The following is a 15,098-nucleotide window of genomic DNA, read 5'->3' as shown; positions in this document are numbered from 1 at the left end:
TGTTATATTATGCATAGGCGTGTTTTGGGCGTTAAGCCAGTTAAACCAATCAGTGTGCCAGGTGCCATTGCCTTTAAGAGCAGGCTGCGCTATCCCAAATCCACAATACGAACAGAGTCCTGAGAAGCACTAGCTAGCTAACGTTAGTAGCTAGCTAGCATCGCTACTAGTAAACAAACCCTACTTGAGTTTGTTAGCTAACGGTAGCTACGTTTAACTAACTACACTGAGTTTGTTTTGACTGACTCTAACATAGCTAAGGTTATATAAGTTTGATAACGTTTTAATATGAAACTGACCTTGTAAGAAATGCTCTCTGCAGATCTGGGAGTATTTGGACGGCTGTCAGTCCTTATGACTGTTAGCAGCTACCCGTCGCCGTCTCCTGTCCGCATCAAAAGGCATCCTGTACAAGGCTAGATGAGGCTTACAGCCTGTTGGCACACTGCACGGCACAGCAGGAAATCACCATCTTACCACCATAAAAGTCAATTCGCTCAGTGCACAAGACGAGTGACGCACATCCGGTTTCGCCAGATAGCGGCACTTCAGTTTCCGGTCTGTGTAATGGCTAAGCCTAACGCTTACATATTCTCCCGGTGCCTCACGGATTTGCCCAGACTAACGATAAACTATGTCCACCGAAACGTTGCTGCCACTTCCCCTGCCCCCAAAAGCAAACGAGAAAAGGGTTTTAAGTTATACATCTCCAGCTCTTTGCACAACATCGAAGGGAAGTCATTTAGAGAACGTTAGCGAATGGTTAGCACCAGGCGAATCACACCGTAACGTTTGTTGTGTAAAATGAATCTCGTTTTTGGATCCAGTGGCAAGTTAGCTGACTATACCTGAGGCCTGTATCATGAAGCGGGATTAAGGCGTTAGCGAGATAACTTCAGGCTCAACTCCAGATTTTCTGTATCACAAAGCTGGTTCACCTCTCATCTGGATAGGATACCTGTCCTAAACCTGTTCTGAAAGCTAGCCTGCTAGGGTTAGGGATAGGGTTGACCCTGCTATCAACTTGATGTACTGACATGATTGAATTTTGGCGTTCGCTTTATTTTATTATAGCCTGTAAAACAGACACACAACACGTCAGGGGAAGTGGCAGCAACGTTTCGGTGGACATAGTTTATCGTTAGTCTGGGCAAATCCGTGAGGCACCGGGAGAATATGTAAGCGTTAGGCTTAGCCATTACACAGACAGGAAACTGAAATGCCGCTATCTGGCGAAACCGGATGTGCGTCACTCGTCTTGTGCACTGAGTGAATTAAAAACTATCTTCAACCACGGAATGTCACGAACTACAACGCGCCTCCGTGTCTTAAATTGACGTCCACTTTCCTTCTGCCGTCCGTCATGGCGCCGCCTCCCATGTCACGTGATAATTGTGACGTGTCTGCAAAGGGTGAATAAACTCATCGGTGCATTTGATTGCAGATACTGATCAGTAACTGGACTGTCCCTGTCAATATTCCTAATGCAGGCAGAACTGTGCGCTGAGGTAAAATCCATGGCTGTAAAATGATGTGAGTTTCAGCAGATTTCTGCACAACCAGACGAGGGAAATAATCAGTTTTTCCCGTAGTGATACCACATCTCATTCACCAATGCACGGTGAAAAAAAAAAAAAAAAAAAAAAAAAAATATATATATATATATATATATATATATATATATATATATATATGTATTTTATCATTTTGAGAGCTGTTTTTCTGGGCTAGTCCTATTCACTGCTTGGCATTTTATTTCTACACAAGTAAAAAAAAGCAAGGCAACAAAAGCTCTGCTTGAATGGGATGTTGCAGGCTTTTTTCATCCCTGCAGGTTTTTCTTGTGATACATTTTTCATTCTTCACATCATGAAAAGGAGAAATGGATCAACCAGTCTGAACCAATTGGATGTTAGCATTGAGAAATTTTTTGATGGGAGATGTGGGGAGGCGCAATTGTTCCAAAATCCTGATGATTTCATTGGTTGGAGGTTATGCATACTGGTACAGTATGATGTCATCACTGTGGATAACACTGTCCTCCAGAGAGTGAAATAATGAAAATAATGGGGTTTTGGTATGAAAATCATTTTTTTAAGTTTTATTGGCATTTAATGTTTACTGTGTTTATGTAAAATTAGCTCATGTGTTTTCATTTCACTGTGACTTTAAGCCTCTGCATGCATCCTGCAGGCCCGATGTGCATGGTGTCCGCTGGAGGGCGACACTGAGCCGCGAGCAGGGAGGGGGGCGGTGAGTCAGTCCCGTCCCAGGCAGGCGGAGTGCCGCTGAGCCCGGCAGACAGACAAGAGGGCTGGTGGAGGGAGGAAGGCTGATTCATGCCGCCGGGGTTTACCGGGCATTAAAAACCTGAGGTCCAGCGCTGCGGGACGGACTCTGTCGGTGCGGAAAGAGGAATTACAAAGCAGGAAAAAAATGCATCTTTTTGGGGTTTGCATGCTGCTGGCGGCTCTGCAGGTAAAAAATATTCCTAATTTTATTCTGGTTAACTCGGAGCGACGAGGCTGCAGCAGTGAAATGACAGAGATGGATGTGTGTTTGTGTAGAAAGGATAGAGGAGATCTTGCAGAGGAAGGGCAGATTATCGGGATTGCTTATGCTCTTGGATTGGGATTCTCCGGTGAGGGAATCGGGGTGACAAAAGCAGCCTGTACTGATATACAGACAATAAAATCGCCGCCGATCCAAGACCATTCTCCGTGTAGGCTTTACAGTGTGTAATCAGAGAATTAAAAAAAACAAAAAACAGATATGCTCCAAATAAGAGGCGCCGCACACGGAGTTGTTGAGGCAGATTTATCTGTACGACACAGCATCCCAGTTTCAGATAGCCTAAACAAGCCCCGGGACATCTAAATGCTGGGAAATAAACCTAAACATACACACCTCCAGAAATACACACACTTAACACACACGCACGCACACACACACGGTCCTAGGATGTCAGGCTGACATTCTCAGGCATTTCAGCATCTCATCCATAATTTGATATGTGTGGCCTACTTGTGCTTTGTGCCCAAATCTGGTCTAGTTTTTTTTTTCGGTTGTAATCCAGTGTGTCTTGAGTGAATCCAAGCTCCCGATACGTTCCGTTCTCTCCGTTTGGTAGAGAGTAGTGCCGAACTCCATATACAAATCTGGAAATTTACCGTTTCCCGACTTATCTGCAAACGCACACACACTGTAGAGCACTATTTGGTGCTGTTTATGTATCACTGCCTTCCAGTCTTCAATTCGGCATATATGTGATACACCAATCGGGACGTATTTCAATAAAATTCAAGCTTTTGGCACAGGCGAACCTGTTATTTCTCCCGTGTTGCTGAACCACCAAAACAGGCTTGAAACACGCGGACGAATCGTAAAAGTCGGGAATTGACTGGGACTGGGATTGCTTTGGACAGATTGAGTGAATTTAACACACGCCGAAGTTAGCAGAAGACGATTCTTTCTCCATTGCGAGTTGTGATTTATCGTTTTTTGGCGATTACAAGGAGCGCCGAGCACGGAGACGTTCAATATCCCGATTTTTCTAACGGAGTTCGCAGCGGCGGGCTGCCCGTACAAAGAGAACGGGGGACGCAGCGGGTTTTCGATGGCGAGACCAGGCGGAGGGTTTCCTCCAGAGCCCCCCCAGCTGACCCACCTGCTGTCCAGCCGCTCGGCACCGCTCACACCGCCGCTTGTGAGAGGCGAACCATCACCGGGACTGGATTGCTTGTTTTGGAGCCCGTTTAGCTTTGGAAATGTCACATCAGTGAAAATCTCCAAGGGCGGACAGAGCTCGTAAATGAACGTCGTGAGTAGGATTTAATGAGGATAAAAAAAAAAAAAAGATAGAGAGAGAAATACAGAGATGACACACACACCCATATAAATCAATAGCAGCGCAGAGTGGCCTGTGCTGTGCCTAAAGGTCAAGGGTCAGGTCCTTAAGTAAACCCAGGATCAATAGCATCCTGCCAGGCTCCCAGCAGGCAGCTCGGGCCCTTCACACAGCTGATTTGATTTACCGTGCAGCATTTTGTGTGTTTGCGAAGAAAAATGTGATGTTTGGTGCAGGCTTCTATTTAAAAGTGTTGAATCTGACTTTTTTTTTTATTTTATTTTATTTTTTTTTACTGTGGCTGCATACCTGGCCCTACCCTACCTGCACCCTCATCCTCTGGCAGCGTGAATGCCTTGCTTAACCCACAGGGAGGAGAAACCCCTGACCCCCATCTGCATCCATTCAACCTGCTTTTATTCCTTTTTTTTTTTCCTCTTTCATTTCAGTCCTGATCGCTCATGCATTTTTGTGTGTGTGTGTGTGTGTGTGTGTGTAAAGAAGCGCAGTTCACTTCCTTCCTCCTTCCTTTTTAATAAGGGATCAGATGAAAGCCAGCCTTCCCACCCACCCCCAACCTCACCCCACCCCCAACATGTCATGGCAGAGGTGACGTCACGGCCACAAGTTTTTATTCCTATTATTTGTGTGTGTGTGTGTGTGTGTGTGTGTGTTAGGTTAAGTGGAGGCAAAATCACGACGCTCCTGTTGGCTTCATTACTTTAATCACAGCAGAAATGAACCGGCCTCAAACTACAACAGATGCTTTTATGCTGCTCTGCGGAAGGGGAGGAAGGGGGAGTGCGTGTGTGTGTGCGTGTGTGTGTGTGTGTGTGTGTGTGTGTTAGTGTGTGGGAGTTAGGAGGAGGAGGAGGAGGAGGAAAGGGGGGGTCATGTCGGGCCAGGGCTCAAACAACAGGAGAGACAAATGTCTAGACGCTAATTATCATCAAAATTAATTGACCCAGTTGTGTGCGATGGTACGTTTCTGTCTGTCTGCCGCTGCTTAATGATGATCTCTGATGCTGCACCGCCACTGAATCGGCTTTTATGGTCTGTTTTGACGTAGAGCATTTTTCTTGCGCTTCACTTGTAGCGCGTTGCGATGAAAAAAAGCCCGCAGTTATCGTCAGCCATAACAATAACAATAAACCAAAGCTGGGAAAATAAAATCACCAGTCTTTGCTAATTGTTTTTCTGCCTGTTCTTGTTTTTTTTTTGTTTTTGTTTTTTTGTTTTTTTCTCCCCTGGGTGTTTTTTTAGCTTTAATGACGCCACTGAACCAAATCAGTGTCAGTCATCTCATATCACCGCAGACAAACAAAAACCACTAATCTCTGAGAAAATGAACTCAGAACTTAAAAAAATCAGCTGGTGAAACATCCTGAGCACCGTCAGAAGGACTGAATAAACCCTCCGAGCCCCGCAGAAGCCGGGTCGTGGAGGTGTTGGGTCGCGAGGGGCGTCAGGGATGTGAAACCGGATGTAAATAAAATATCTGCTGTCGCTGTTGGTTTGTTTTCCCAGGTTGCAGTGCGAGGCGGAGCCGCTGAGCACTCGCCGCCGTGCACGAGGGGCTTCGTGCACGAGGAGTACAGCGTGGAAGTGGATGAAGAGCTGATGAAGGGACAGGCTCTCCTCAACGGTCAGCAGCCACACACACACACACACACACACACACACAGCTCCAACAGTAATCCCCCGCCGCGGGGTGGGGGTTGTGTTGTTTAAGAGTCCTGCTGATATTTGAACCGTGATGAGGCTCAGAGACGAGTGACCTTTGGGTTTGAGTTGTGTGTTGGAGTGTGTGTGCAGGATTAGAGCGACGCACGAGGGGCCGATAATGGCCCGCTGTCCAAAACCGGGGTGTGATGCGCCCTGAGACTCTGACGCGTTAAAATCTGAACACAAACTCACTGCTGAGGTGTCTCAGTTGCCCCTTTTCCACCATAAAGAACCCGGTGCTGGTTCGGAGCTGGTGCTTAACTGGTGCCAACTAAGATAAGATAAGATAAGATAAGATAAGATAAGATATTCCTTTATTAGTCCCACAGTGGGGAAATTTCACGTATTCCAGCAGCCAAAGTGGATAGCAAGATATGAAGCTTAATTTACACTATAAACAGTATATACAGATAATAAGTACCAAAGAGCAATATAAACATTATAAACAAGGAATGTAGAAAAATACTATATGAACAACTTAAACAATAGAAGAAAAATAACCTAAAACCTGGGGGACAACACACTCCGCCGGAGGTTCAGGGTTAGTGTGAACCCATGAGACCAAGTGGCAGAACCCGACGCCCGGTCCTGGGCCTCAGGAACTGTCAGACCTGAAGAACCGGTTTGCTTTTCCACCGGCCGAGAGCCAAGCGGAGCCACGTCAGACCTGCGTAAATACGTCAGCGTAAAACGTGATCAAGCCTACGTTGCGATCCAGAGGCGAAAAACGCAATTATCGCCGGCCACCCGTCGTATTCGTGGTCGGAACGAACGACGACTACGTTTAGCTGTACGTTTATAGCGTTCGCTGCTCCCGTTTGGGTCTGTAACCCCGCCCACCAATGACGTGGTGGGTTGTGTCGTCGGTTCTTTCTCTGGCTCCTGTTTAGCCCCTGCTCGAAGTCGGTGCCTGGAACCAGTTTGGAACCAGTTTGGCCGGTGGGAAAACAAAGAACCGGTGCTAACCCTAACCCAGCCCTGGAACCGCTGTGGTGGAAAAGGGGCCACAGGGGGGCGCTAGAGGTGTGAATCCCAAGTTTCATCACAATACGACGTCATATGGGCTCTTTGGACTGTGAGATGATGTTTTCTGATGTCCCAAAGTTAGAAACATGAAATGAGTTTGATTTCATTCAGTTCAGGGGTTGATCAGCGAGTTAAGATTATGATGATCAGCTGCATCACAACGTCATGTCTCTGTTTTTACGTTGCTGACCAGGTTTGACATGTTTGCTGAGTGTTGGCATTGTGTTCATGCGGCGTGAAATCTGAAATCCAAAATATTCCCACGCCGCTGATTCACTCCCGCGAGGCGAGCAGATTTCCTCACCGTCTTTTTATCTCAGCTGCTGGCGACCGCCGCCGTTTCCTGCCTGACGCCGGCGCCGTTTGAACACCTGGACGGAAACAGCGTCACAGGCGTGCCGTGGGAATTTCAAAATAAAAGTGTATCTTCAAGATGACGATGAGGAACAGTATTTAAAAAAAGTTTTTGTTAATGTCTGCCTGATTCTCCTTTTTAATATTTTATCGCTCTTTTTATCCTATTAACACTTCATTGATCCTTTTAATCTTTTTTCTTTCTCTCTGTAGCACTTTGAGATTGTTCAATCTAAAGTACGTTACAAATAAAATATATTATTATTATTTATTATTATTTTTCACCTCGTATCGATTTATACTGGATGGTGGTTCATTAGATTGATATATCGATGCAGATTGATGGATAGTGACGCCCCCTAGGGGACACGCCCTGACACTTTTTCCCGGACCGTGTGAACGCAGCGCCCCCTTTCTGCCGTTCACTGAACAGGAGTCAATGGTTCAGTCACTGCATTGAAAACCCTTCATCTTCATTTGGCTGCTGCTTGATTGGATTGATTTTGTATCGGGGTTCGAACGTAACTCGGCAGGATCACAGTTCGCTCCTTATCCTGCGGTGAGGGCGGGGCAAAGGGTTTAAAGGCAGCGTGGGGGCGGAGCTTCGTGACAGCAAACCTTTAAATGAAGCTTTATTGGCTCCTCATTAGATAGATAGATAGATAGATACTTTATTCATCCCGAAGGAAATTCACAGTTTTCAGCAGTATCCACAGAGTACAAGATTAAGTAAATAACAAATAAAGAATACAAGATGACACTCGAGCTCTAAAGATCTAAGTACCCAATGTGCAAAAAACCAGTGTGCATTGATGTACACAATGTGCATAGATGTGGGCAATGTGCAAATTTACAGTATAAACAGATGATAAATAGCTGATAAATAGATGATTTAAAAAAAAAAAAAAAAAAAAAAAAGCCGAATTAATTAAAAATCAGCGGCGTCGTGATGATAATCCAACGACAAGCCCTCCTGGATTCATCTGGAACACGCGCCGTCGGGTCAGGCCGGGGCTTCGGAGCGTGACCGAGCTTCATTTTCCTGCGTGGAAAAACCTAAAATCCGGCTGCGCTCAGGTGTTTCAACCCCCCCCCCCCCCCCCCCCCCCCCCCCCACCCCCCCCCCCCCCCCCCCATCCCGCCTCGGTTCTCCGCGCGCTTCGTTATCTCTGCCTCTGACAACGTTTTAATTGTGAGTTGTGTCACGCTTGGCGTTCCAGCGGAGCTTCGTGCCTGTCAGTCGGCCTCCCCTCCACACACACCGGCATCGCTCATCACACAGAGAACTTCTCACTTTTGTGTGGAAAAAAAAAAAGCTCATTTATTTATTTATGATTTGATGATAAAGCTCCACAGGTGAACAAAGAGGCTACGTTCAGACCCACAGAGGGGCTGCACATCACATCACATCACATCGCTCAAAGTGTTGGGGTTCAGCTGGGAATCGTGGACTCAAATGTGAACACTGCAAAAACACAAAATCTTACCAAGATTATTTGTCTTATTTCAAGTCAAAAATGTCTTATTTCTAGTCAAAATATCTCATTACACTTAAAATAAGACATGATCACCTCAGAAGTAAATTGTTTTTAGACAATTTGCTTGTTTCATTGGCAAAATTTGCCAGTGGAAAAAGTGAAAATTCACTTGAAATAAGTGAAAATGAGCTAGAAACAAGAAACAAGTTTTGCCAATGAAACAAACAAATTTTCAATTGAAACAAGAGACAATTGTCCAAAAACAATTTACTTCTGAGGTGATCATGTCTTATTTTAAGTGTAATGAGATATTTCGACTAGAAATAAGACATTTTTGACTTGAAATAAGACAAATAATCTTGGTAAGATTTTGAGTTTTTGCAGTGAAGCTGCTTGAGCTTAAATGCTGAAACACTTTGGCTTCATCTTCGGTCCACAAATATCGGCTCTGACCTTAAAAAGCCGTGTGAGTCGCTCTAGTTTGAGTGACAGGATGTGAGGTTGTTGTTGCTTGTTCGCCTGACTCTGCAGAGTTGTGGTTATTTCTTAGCCACCATTTTTTTTGTGTGTGTTTACGAGCCGTGGTTTTGGCTCGCTGGATCGTAAACAGTTAAAGCCGCTGTCAGTTCAAAGTGCTGATGATGATTTAATGTGGACGGCGAGCTCGTGATGAAGTGATGGGCGTGGCCTCCTGTTTGTGAAATTAAAATCACATCATAGTTCATTTTTCCGCCCCACGTTGTGTTTTGTGATAACTGGACTCGGTCACACCCCTCGTCCAGTGTGTGTGTGTGTGTGTGTGTGTGTGTGAGCAACAGCTGATCTGCTTTTCCACTGAAACTCCGTCCTTCCTGAAGTGTGACCGGCATCTGGACGTGAAATGAATTCTGCATAACGAGCACATTTCTGCCGTGTTGACTGTGTGAGCGCGACATCCACAAACCAAACAGGAAACTGAAGAGATTAAAACTGTGTGTGTGTGCGTGTGTGTGTGTGTGTGTGTGTGTGTGTGACGGAGTTGATGCTACCTGCTGTGAATGACCTTTTGATTGTCCTGCAGAATCAGTTTGTCAGAGCTTTGCATCAGATGATTAGCTATTAACATTTAATCAGCATAATTAATCATATGCGCACGCACACACACACACACACACACACACTCACGTTTTTCAGGCTTATCAGTGCTCATCAGTGACATAAGGCAGTGTAATGTCATGAAGAATCATGGCTGAAATAAAATCACAAATCTGTGATCAGTTTAGCTCTTAAAGCAACACACACACACGAGTGTTTTGTCTTTTTTTCCCGGTGGTCAGTGAAGTGGTCATTCACGAAAAAAAATTAATAAAAAAATAAAAACAAAACCCCAGCTTCTCCTCGAAAGTTGTGCTGTTTTCAGCAGTTTTCAGCGGCGCTCTGCAGCAGACAGCTCGTCGCTCGCCGTCCGCCTGCAGGGACGGAGCGCCGGCAGCCACAGCCTGTTCTGACTGACTGACTGACTGACTGACTGACTGACTGACTGACTGACTGACTGACTGATTCTGTCAGCCTGTTTCTCCGAGGCGACGTCACGTCTCACAGGCCACACCACGCTGTGATGAGTGTGTTCATACCACTGTTACTCAATGCAGTGGATGATTCCATACACATCTATTTATTGATTTATTTACCTTTATTTAACCAGATGAGCTTGTTGAGATAAAGAATCTCTTTTACAATCCAGATACACGGATTACGATTCGATTCAAAAACCAGATATTTTCAATACAGAACGGTTCAATACGGTTTAAGAACAATAGGATAGTTAACATTTGTTGATGTAGACGTTCATCATAAAGTAGCCAGTTCTCTAAAATGACATTCTTACAGTATTTTCAGACATGTAAAAAAGAGCACATATCCCCGAGCATCGTTGCTTTATGGCACTGTCAGAAATAAACAACAACAACTAAATCCCATGTCAGTGTATTTATTTTTAGACACGGACAAAAAAAAGACCTGCTGAATGAACATCATGTTGTTGGATGGGATCAGAAAATAAAATGTATATATATATATATATATATATATATATATAAACAGAACATAATTCACTATAGCAATAAATAAACAGTGCAAAGCTGTTCCAAAAATGACAAATATCCTGTGGCTTAAATTGTCAATAGTGGCAAATATTAGTCCAGGAAAAGAGAAGCAAACATAACATGCTGCTGTTGGCAGAAATATTTACATCCTTTTTTTTTTGTTTTGTTTTGTTTTTCATTGTTTTGTGAGCTCTCGCGTTGTTTCAGAGATGAAAACTGTAAAGCCTCAGGCCGCCGCCGATATCCGATCCACAGCTCTACAATCGATTCATCTGAGGGTTCATGGCTGATCCAGATCGACTGAGGAGTCTGCTGCAGACACAGCCGCATCTCTCACCTGGGAAAGCCGTTATCCGGTCAAATCGGTTTATTGTTCCCATCTCTGGTAAACACCGCGGCCTGCAGGCTGCTGAGTCAGCGTCTGTGGCCTGAAGCGACCTGCAGGATCTGCATCTGGAGCTGCGATGTTGCAGGGCTGCAGCAGGTGGCGCTAGAACTAGAGGCGTGGTGAGCGCTCAGCTGTCACTCCAGGGAGGGAAGCCTCGGTGTTCGAAGATCAAGTGCCGCCTACAGAGTGGTGAAGCCCCGCCCACCCACTTCCACTTCATGGGTCCTCAAACGCAGAAAGTGATCAGTGCGATTCAATGGGTAGATAAAAATAATTTTCTGGTCCCGTTTGAATTGTGCCATGGATTTCACATTTGTTGTTTGTGATATTTAAAGATAATTTTTCACGCAAAGAAGACTACAATTTAGAGCGAAGAATATTAATAATGTGAGGTTTTGTGTGAGCCCGCTTTGTGAACTACAACTCTTCACTGCTCTCGATGTGAATGATATACCACCCGCCCCGGTCAGCTGGAGCCAGCGAGTCCTGGTCCTCTGATCAGACGGGAAACGACAGAAATTACAGCCGTTCCTGCAGGAATGTGGACAATCGGGAACAAAACACACCGGCATCTCGACTTGAATCTGGATGGAGAAGACTTTCTAATTGTGTTTTCTCAACAGCATTTAACTGAACAAAGGCACAATAAACGGTCAAACTCTTGACATGAAAAATGATCATTTAAGCCGATAAACAACATTTGTGTAATCCATGGCATAATGACAGTAAATCAGAAAATAATTATTTTCTCTTCATTGAACACCATTCATTTTCTTCGCTCTGAGAGGTCCCATGGGGGTCCACCGGAAGGGGCGGGACTTCACCGCTCTATTGAAGCTTTTGTGAAAGTGCAGAGCAGATTTCACTGCACCGAGGCGGCGGCCTGATGGCGTGACCCTGGCGTGCTCTGAGGCCGGGGCTGAGTGTTGTTGGGTTAGGGTTAGGGATCGTCTCCGAACGATGACGCAAACTGAGCTCATCCATCTCATCAGGTTCCATCTCCAACACAACTCAGTTAAACTATGAAGGTCGTGTTAGCGTGGAGCCTGCTGTCACTTAAAACCGTTTACGCTGAGGAGTCAGGGATCCGCTGGCGACACGTGAGTGACTCTGACCGAGCACACACACTTTACAGATTTCTTCAAAAACCTTTGTGGGAAACTGCGACGTCGCCGTGACGCCTCTCCGTTTGGTGGAAGACGAGGCGAGACGTGAACTGAGATCTGTTCGGGTTCCACTTCCCCAGCTCGTCTCTCCGTGTGTGTGTGTGTGTGTGTGTGTGTGTGTGTGTACTGACAGAGATGTGTGTTGACAGTCGATATCCCCGGACAGATGTCGTGGCCTGAGGAAGCCTCGGCTGGGTCTCGCCGTACAGGAAGTGCCGCGGCGCTTTGATGTCTGTAAACGAACACGTCGCCGTTCGCAGCCCTCCTGCCGTTCAGCGTCAGTGAGAAGGAAATGTAGGTGTCGTGTGTGTGAGCACAACGATGTTAGCAGAGCGGCGGCGGTGGCAGCGGCGGGCGGTGACATCATGGCAGCACTTGTGGCTGCAAAGTTGCCGGTTTGAATCCCAGGCCGGGCTGGAAGTGTGGCTCTGGATGTTGGGAGAGCGATGCTGCTTTGAAGGAATGAAATCTTTATTTTATTTTATTTTGTTTATTTAATTAATTAATTAATTTATGCATTTGTTTGTTTTAAATTAAATTTTGAATTTTTGTTTTTGTGTTTTATTTATTTATTCAGATTTAGTTTAATTTAATTGAATTTTTTTTTTTTTTACTTAAATTGAATTTTGCTTTATTTTTTTGTTTTGTTTCTTTATTTAAATTTATTTTTAATTTTTATATTATTCCATTTTATTTTATTAGAGCCTTTTTTCCTTTTTTTTTTTTTTTTTTTAAGGAATAAAACGCTCGAGGCGGAGCCAGGCAGCCACTTCACTTGGGTTTTGATCGTCGACACAAAAGAGAGCAAGGACCAGCAAAAACTCTACAATAACACAGCAAAAAGGTGCTGTGTGTGTGTGTGTGTGTGTGTGTGTGTGTGATCTGATGTTTGTGTGGTTCACTAGTCTTGCATGGGCTCTGTGAAGTGTAACAAGGCGGCGCTGACAGAAGCCGACAGAGCGGCAGAGGAACGACTAGAGAGAGTGTTTCAGTGTGTTTGTGCATGGTGCTGCTGGTTGTGTGTGTGTGTGTGTGTGTGTGTGTACGGTGCACTGCAAGGTACAAATCTCAAAGCCTTGTTGTTTATGCAGCTGCAACAAACACTAATGACTCCGGCGGCGAGGCAGGGGGAGAGACGGTCACCATGGTAAAAATCCCTCCAGAGGATATGATTTAACTTCCCACCGAAAAAAAACCTGAACCCACTTCCATCTCTTACCGTCAGACTGTTGGCATTAATTATACCAAACCATCCAGCTGAGAGCCAATCCATGTTTTTTTTTTTGTCTTTTATTATTATTTTTTTTTTTTATATATATTTTTTAATATTTTTTTATATTTAATTTTTTTTATTTTTTATTTTATTTTATTTTTATTATTTATTTATTTATTTTTGTTTAAATCAGCGCTGGTTTCTGGGGATTTTCGCTCTTTCATTCTTTCTCTCTTCATTACGATTCCAAAAAAAGGCTCCGGCTGACGCGTTTTGATCATTTCCCCGTCTTTCCGGCAGGATGCTGGGGACGTTTGAGACGGTTCGGAGACGATCTCTGGGAGCCACGCTGGGTATCTGTGCCGGGTTACAGTGCGACTGCTCTGGGCGCTGTTAATTATTTAATTGGAGCAGAGGAAGACGGTGAATTATTAATGAGAGGATGGAGGGGAGAGGCAAAATTATAAACAGAGAGAGAGAGAGAGAGAGAGAGAGAGGGGTGCATGTGTGTGTGTGTGTGTGTGTGTGTGTGTGTGAAGGAAAGGAGGTCAGAGGTGGGGACAGACACCGGGAGGCGGGACTGGGTCAGACTCAGAGGGAAGCGACACGAGATAAAACCGACGGGCCTGTTCTGTTGTTTTAACCCAAATTCACTTGAGGAACAAACGAGCAAGAAATGACCCAAAAATAGAAATGAGTTAAAAAAAAAAATGTACCAGGAAATTACTAGAAACTAGTAACACACAACCCCAGACTTAATGAAATAAAATACAAGAAAATTACCCCCCCCCCAAAAAAATCCCTCAAAACATTTACATTTTGCCAAGAGGGTGAGATAAAAGCTTTCAAAATAAAAGCCCGACCCACAGGTTCTTCTCCTCCGATTGTTTTTGGAAAATCATGCTTTTACGCCCTTTATGTCTTTCCAGTAGCCCTTTTCATCGTTGAATAATCATAATAATATTGATTTTTTTTTTTTTTTTATATAACTGATTCATCATTTCGTGTGTTAAAAAGGACGCAGAGCCTCATGAGAAGTTAGAGCTCTAAATAAGTGAGGATTTACTGACTGTATACAGCAGCTCTCATGCAATGTAGTGCAAAATGAGATTAAAAATGAATAAAAAGATGAAAAGAGATCGATAAAAGGCGGGAAAAAACACCATAAACACACAATAAATGAGCAGAAGTCATGAGAAAAAAAAAAAAAAACAGAAACAGAAACAGAGTAAGAATGAGAAGTGATGTCATCAGATCACTTCCTCATTCTAAAAAAAAAAAAAAAAAAACACCCACAGTATTCATTTTAAACATAGCCCATTTTTTAAAAAAATTTTTTTTTAATTCTCATCATGAAACTCAGGTGTCGTCGATTTTTCCAGTTTCCAAAAAAAGCACTTGAAGGCACCAACAAGTCAGTTTGGACTTTTAGAAGAGCGTCACTCTTACGTTATTTGACTTTTCTTTATTTGCATTTATTGAACTGTGAGTGATATGAAGTGGATGGAAGGCAGAGGGTTGTTGGATTTTGCAGGTGGTCAGAGTCTAACTGGGAGTTTATTGTGAAAGTCTAACTGGTTTTCATTGGCCGGGCCGCGGGTCACGGCTGACCTCGCCGCCCCACGCCGCCCCGTCCCGCCCTCATTAGCATCCCCCCCCCACCCCCCCCCACCCCGCTGAAACCGAGCGGCACAGTCAGCTGCCTCGAGGACGACTGGAGAAACATTCGGCTCCGGCGTTACAAGTGTCTTACGAGGAGGAGAGGACAAAAAATAAAAAATAAAATAAAAAAAATAAAAAAATAAAGTCATTAAAAT

The 15,098-nt window shown here is 44.4% G+C and overlaps 1 protein-coding gene across 1 annotated transcript in view; it reads left to right on the top strand.

Moving 5' to 3' along the window:
- The first annotated feature begins 2,300 nt into the window (after positions 1-2,300).
- Positions 2,301-15,098, top strand: part of LOC115357617 (cadherin-2-like) — a 125,031-nt gene continuing 112,233 nt past the window's right edge. The window contains exons 1-2 of the mRNA XM_030049184.1: positions 2,301-2,478; positions 5,375-5,492. Coding sequence (XP_029905044.1) covers positions 2,437-2,478; positions 5,375-5,492 — 160 coding nt within the window. The 5' untranslated portion in view covers positions 2,301-2,436. The remainder of the gene's footprint in view (positions 2,479-5,374; positions 5,493-15,098) is intronic.

The sequence above is a fragment of the Myripristis murdjan genome, chromosome 4 (genome assembly GCF_902150065.1).
Source record: "Myripristis murdjan chromosome 4, fMyrMur1.1, whole genome shotgun sequence".
Classification (NCBI taxonomy): Eukaryota; Metazoa; Chordata; class Actinopteri; order Holocentriformes; family Holocentridae; genus Myripristis; species Myripristis murdjan.
This window is presented reverse-complemented; position numbering and strand designations above follow the sequence as displayed.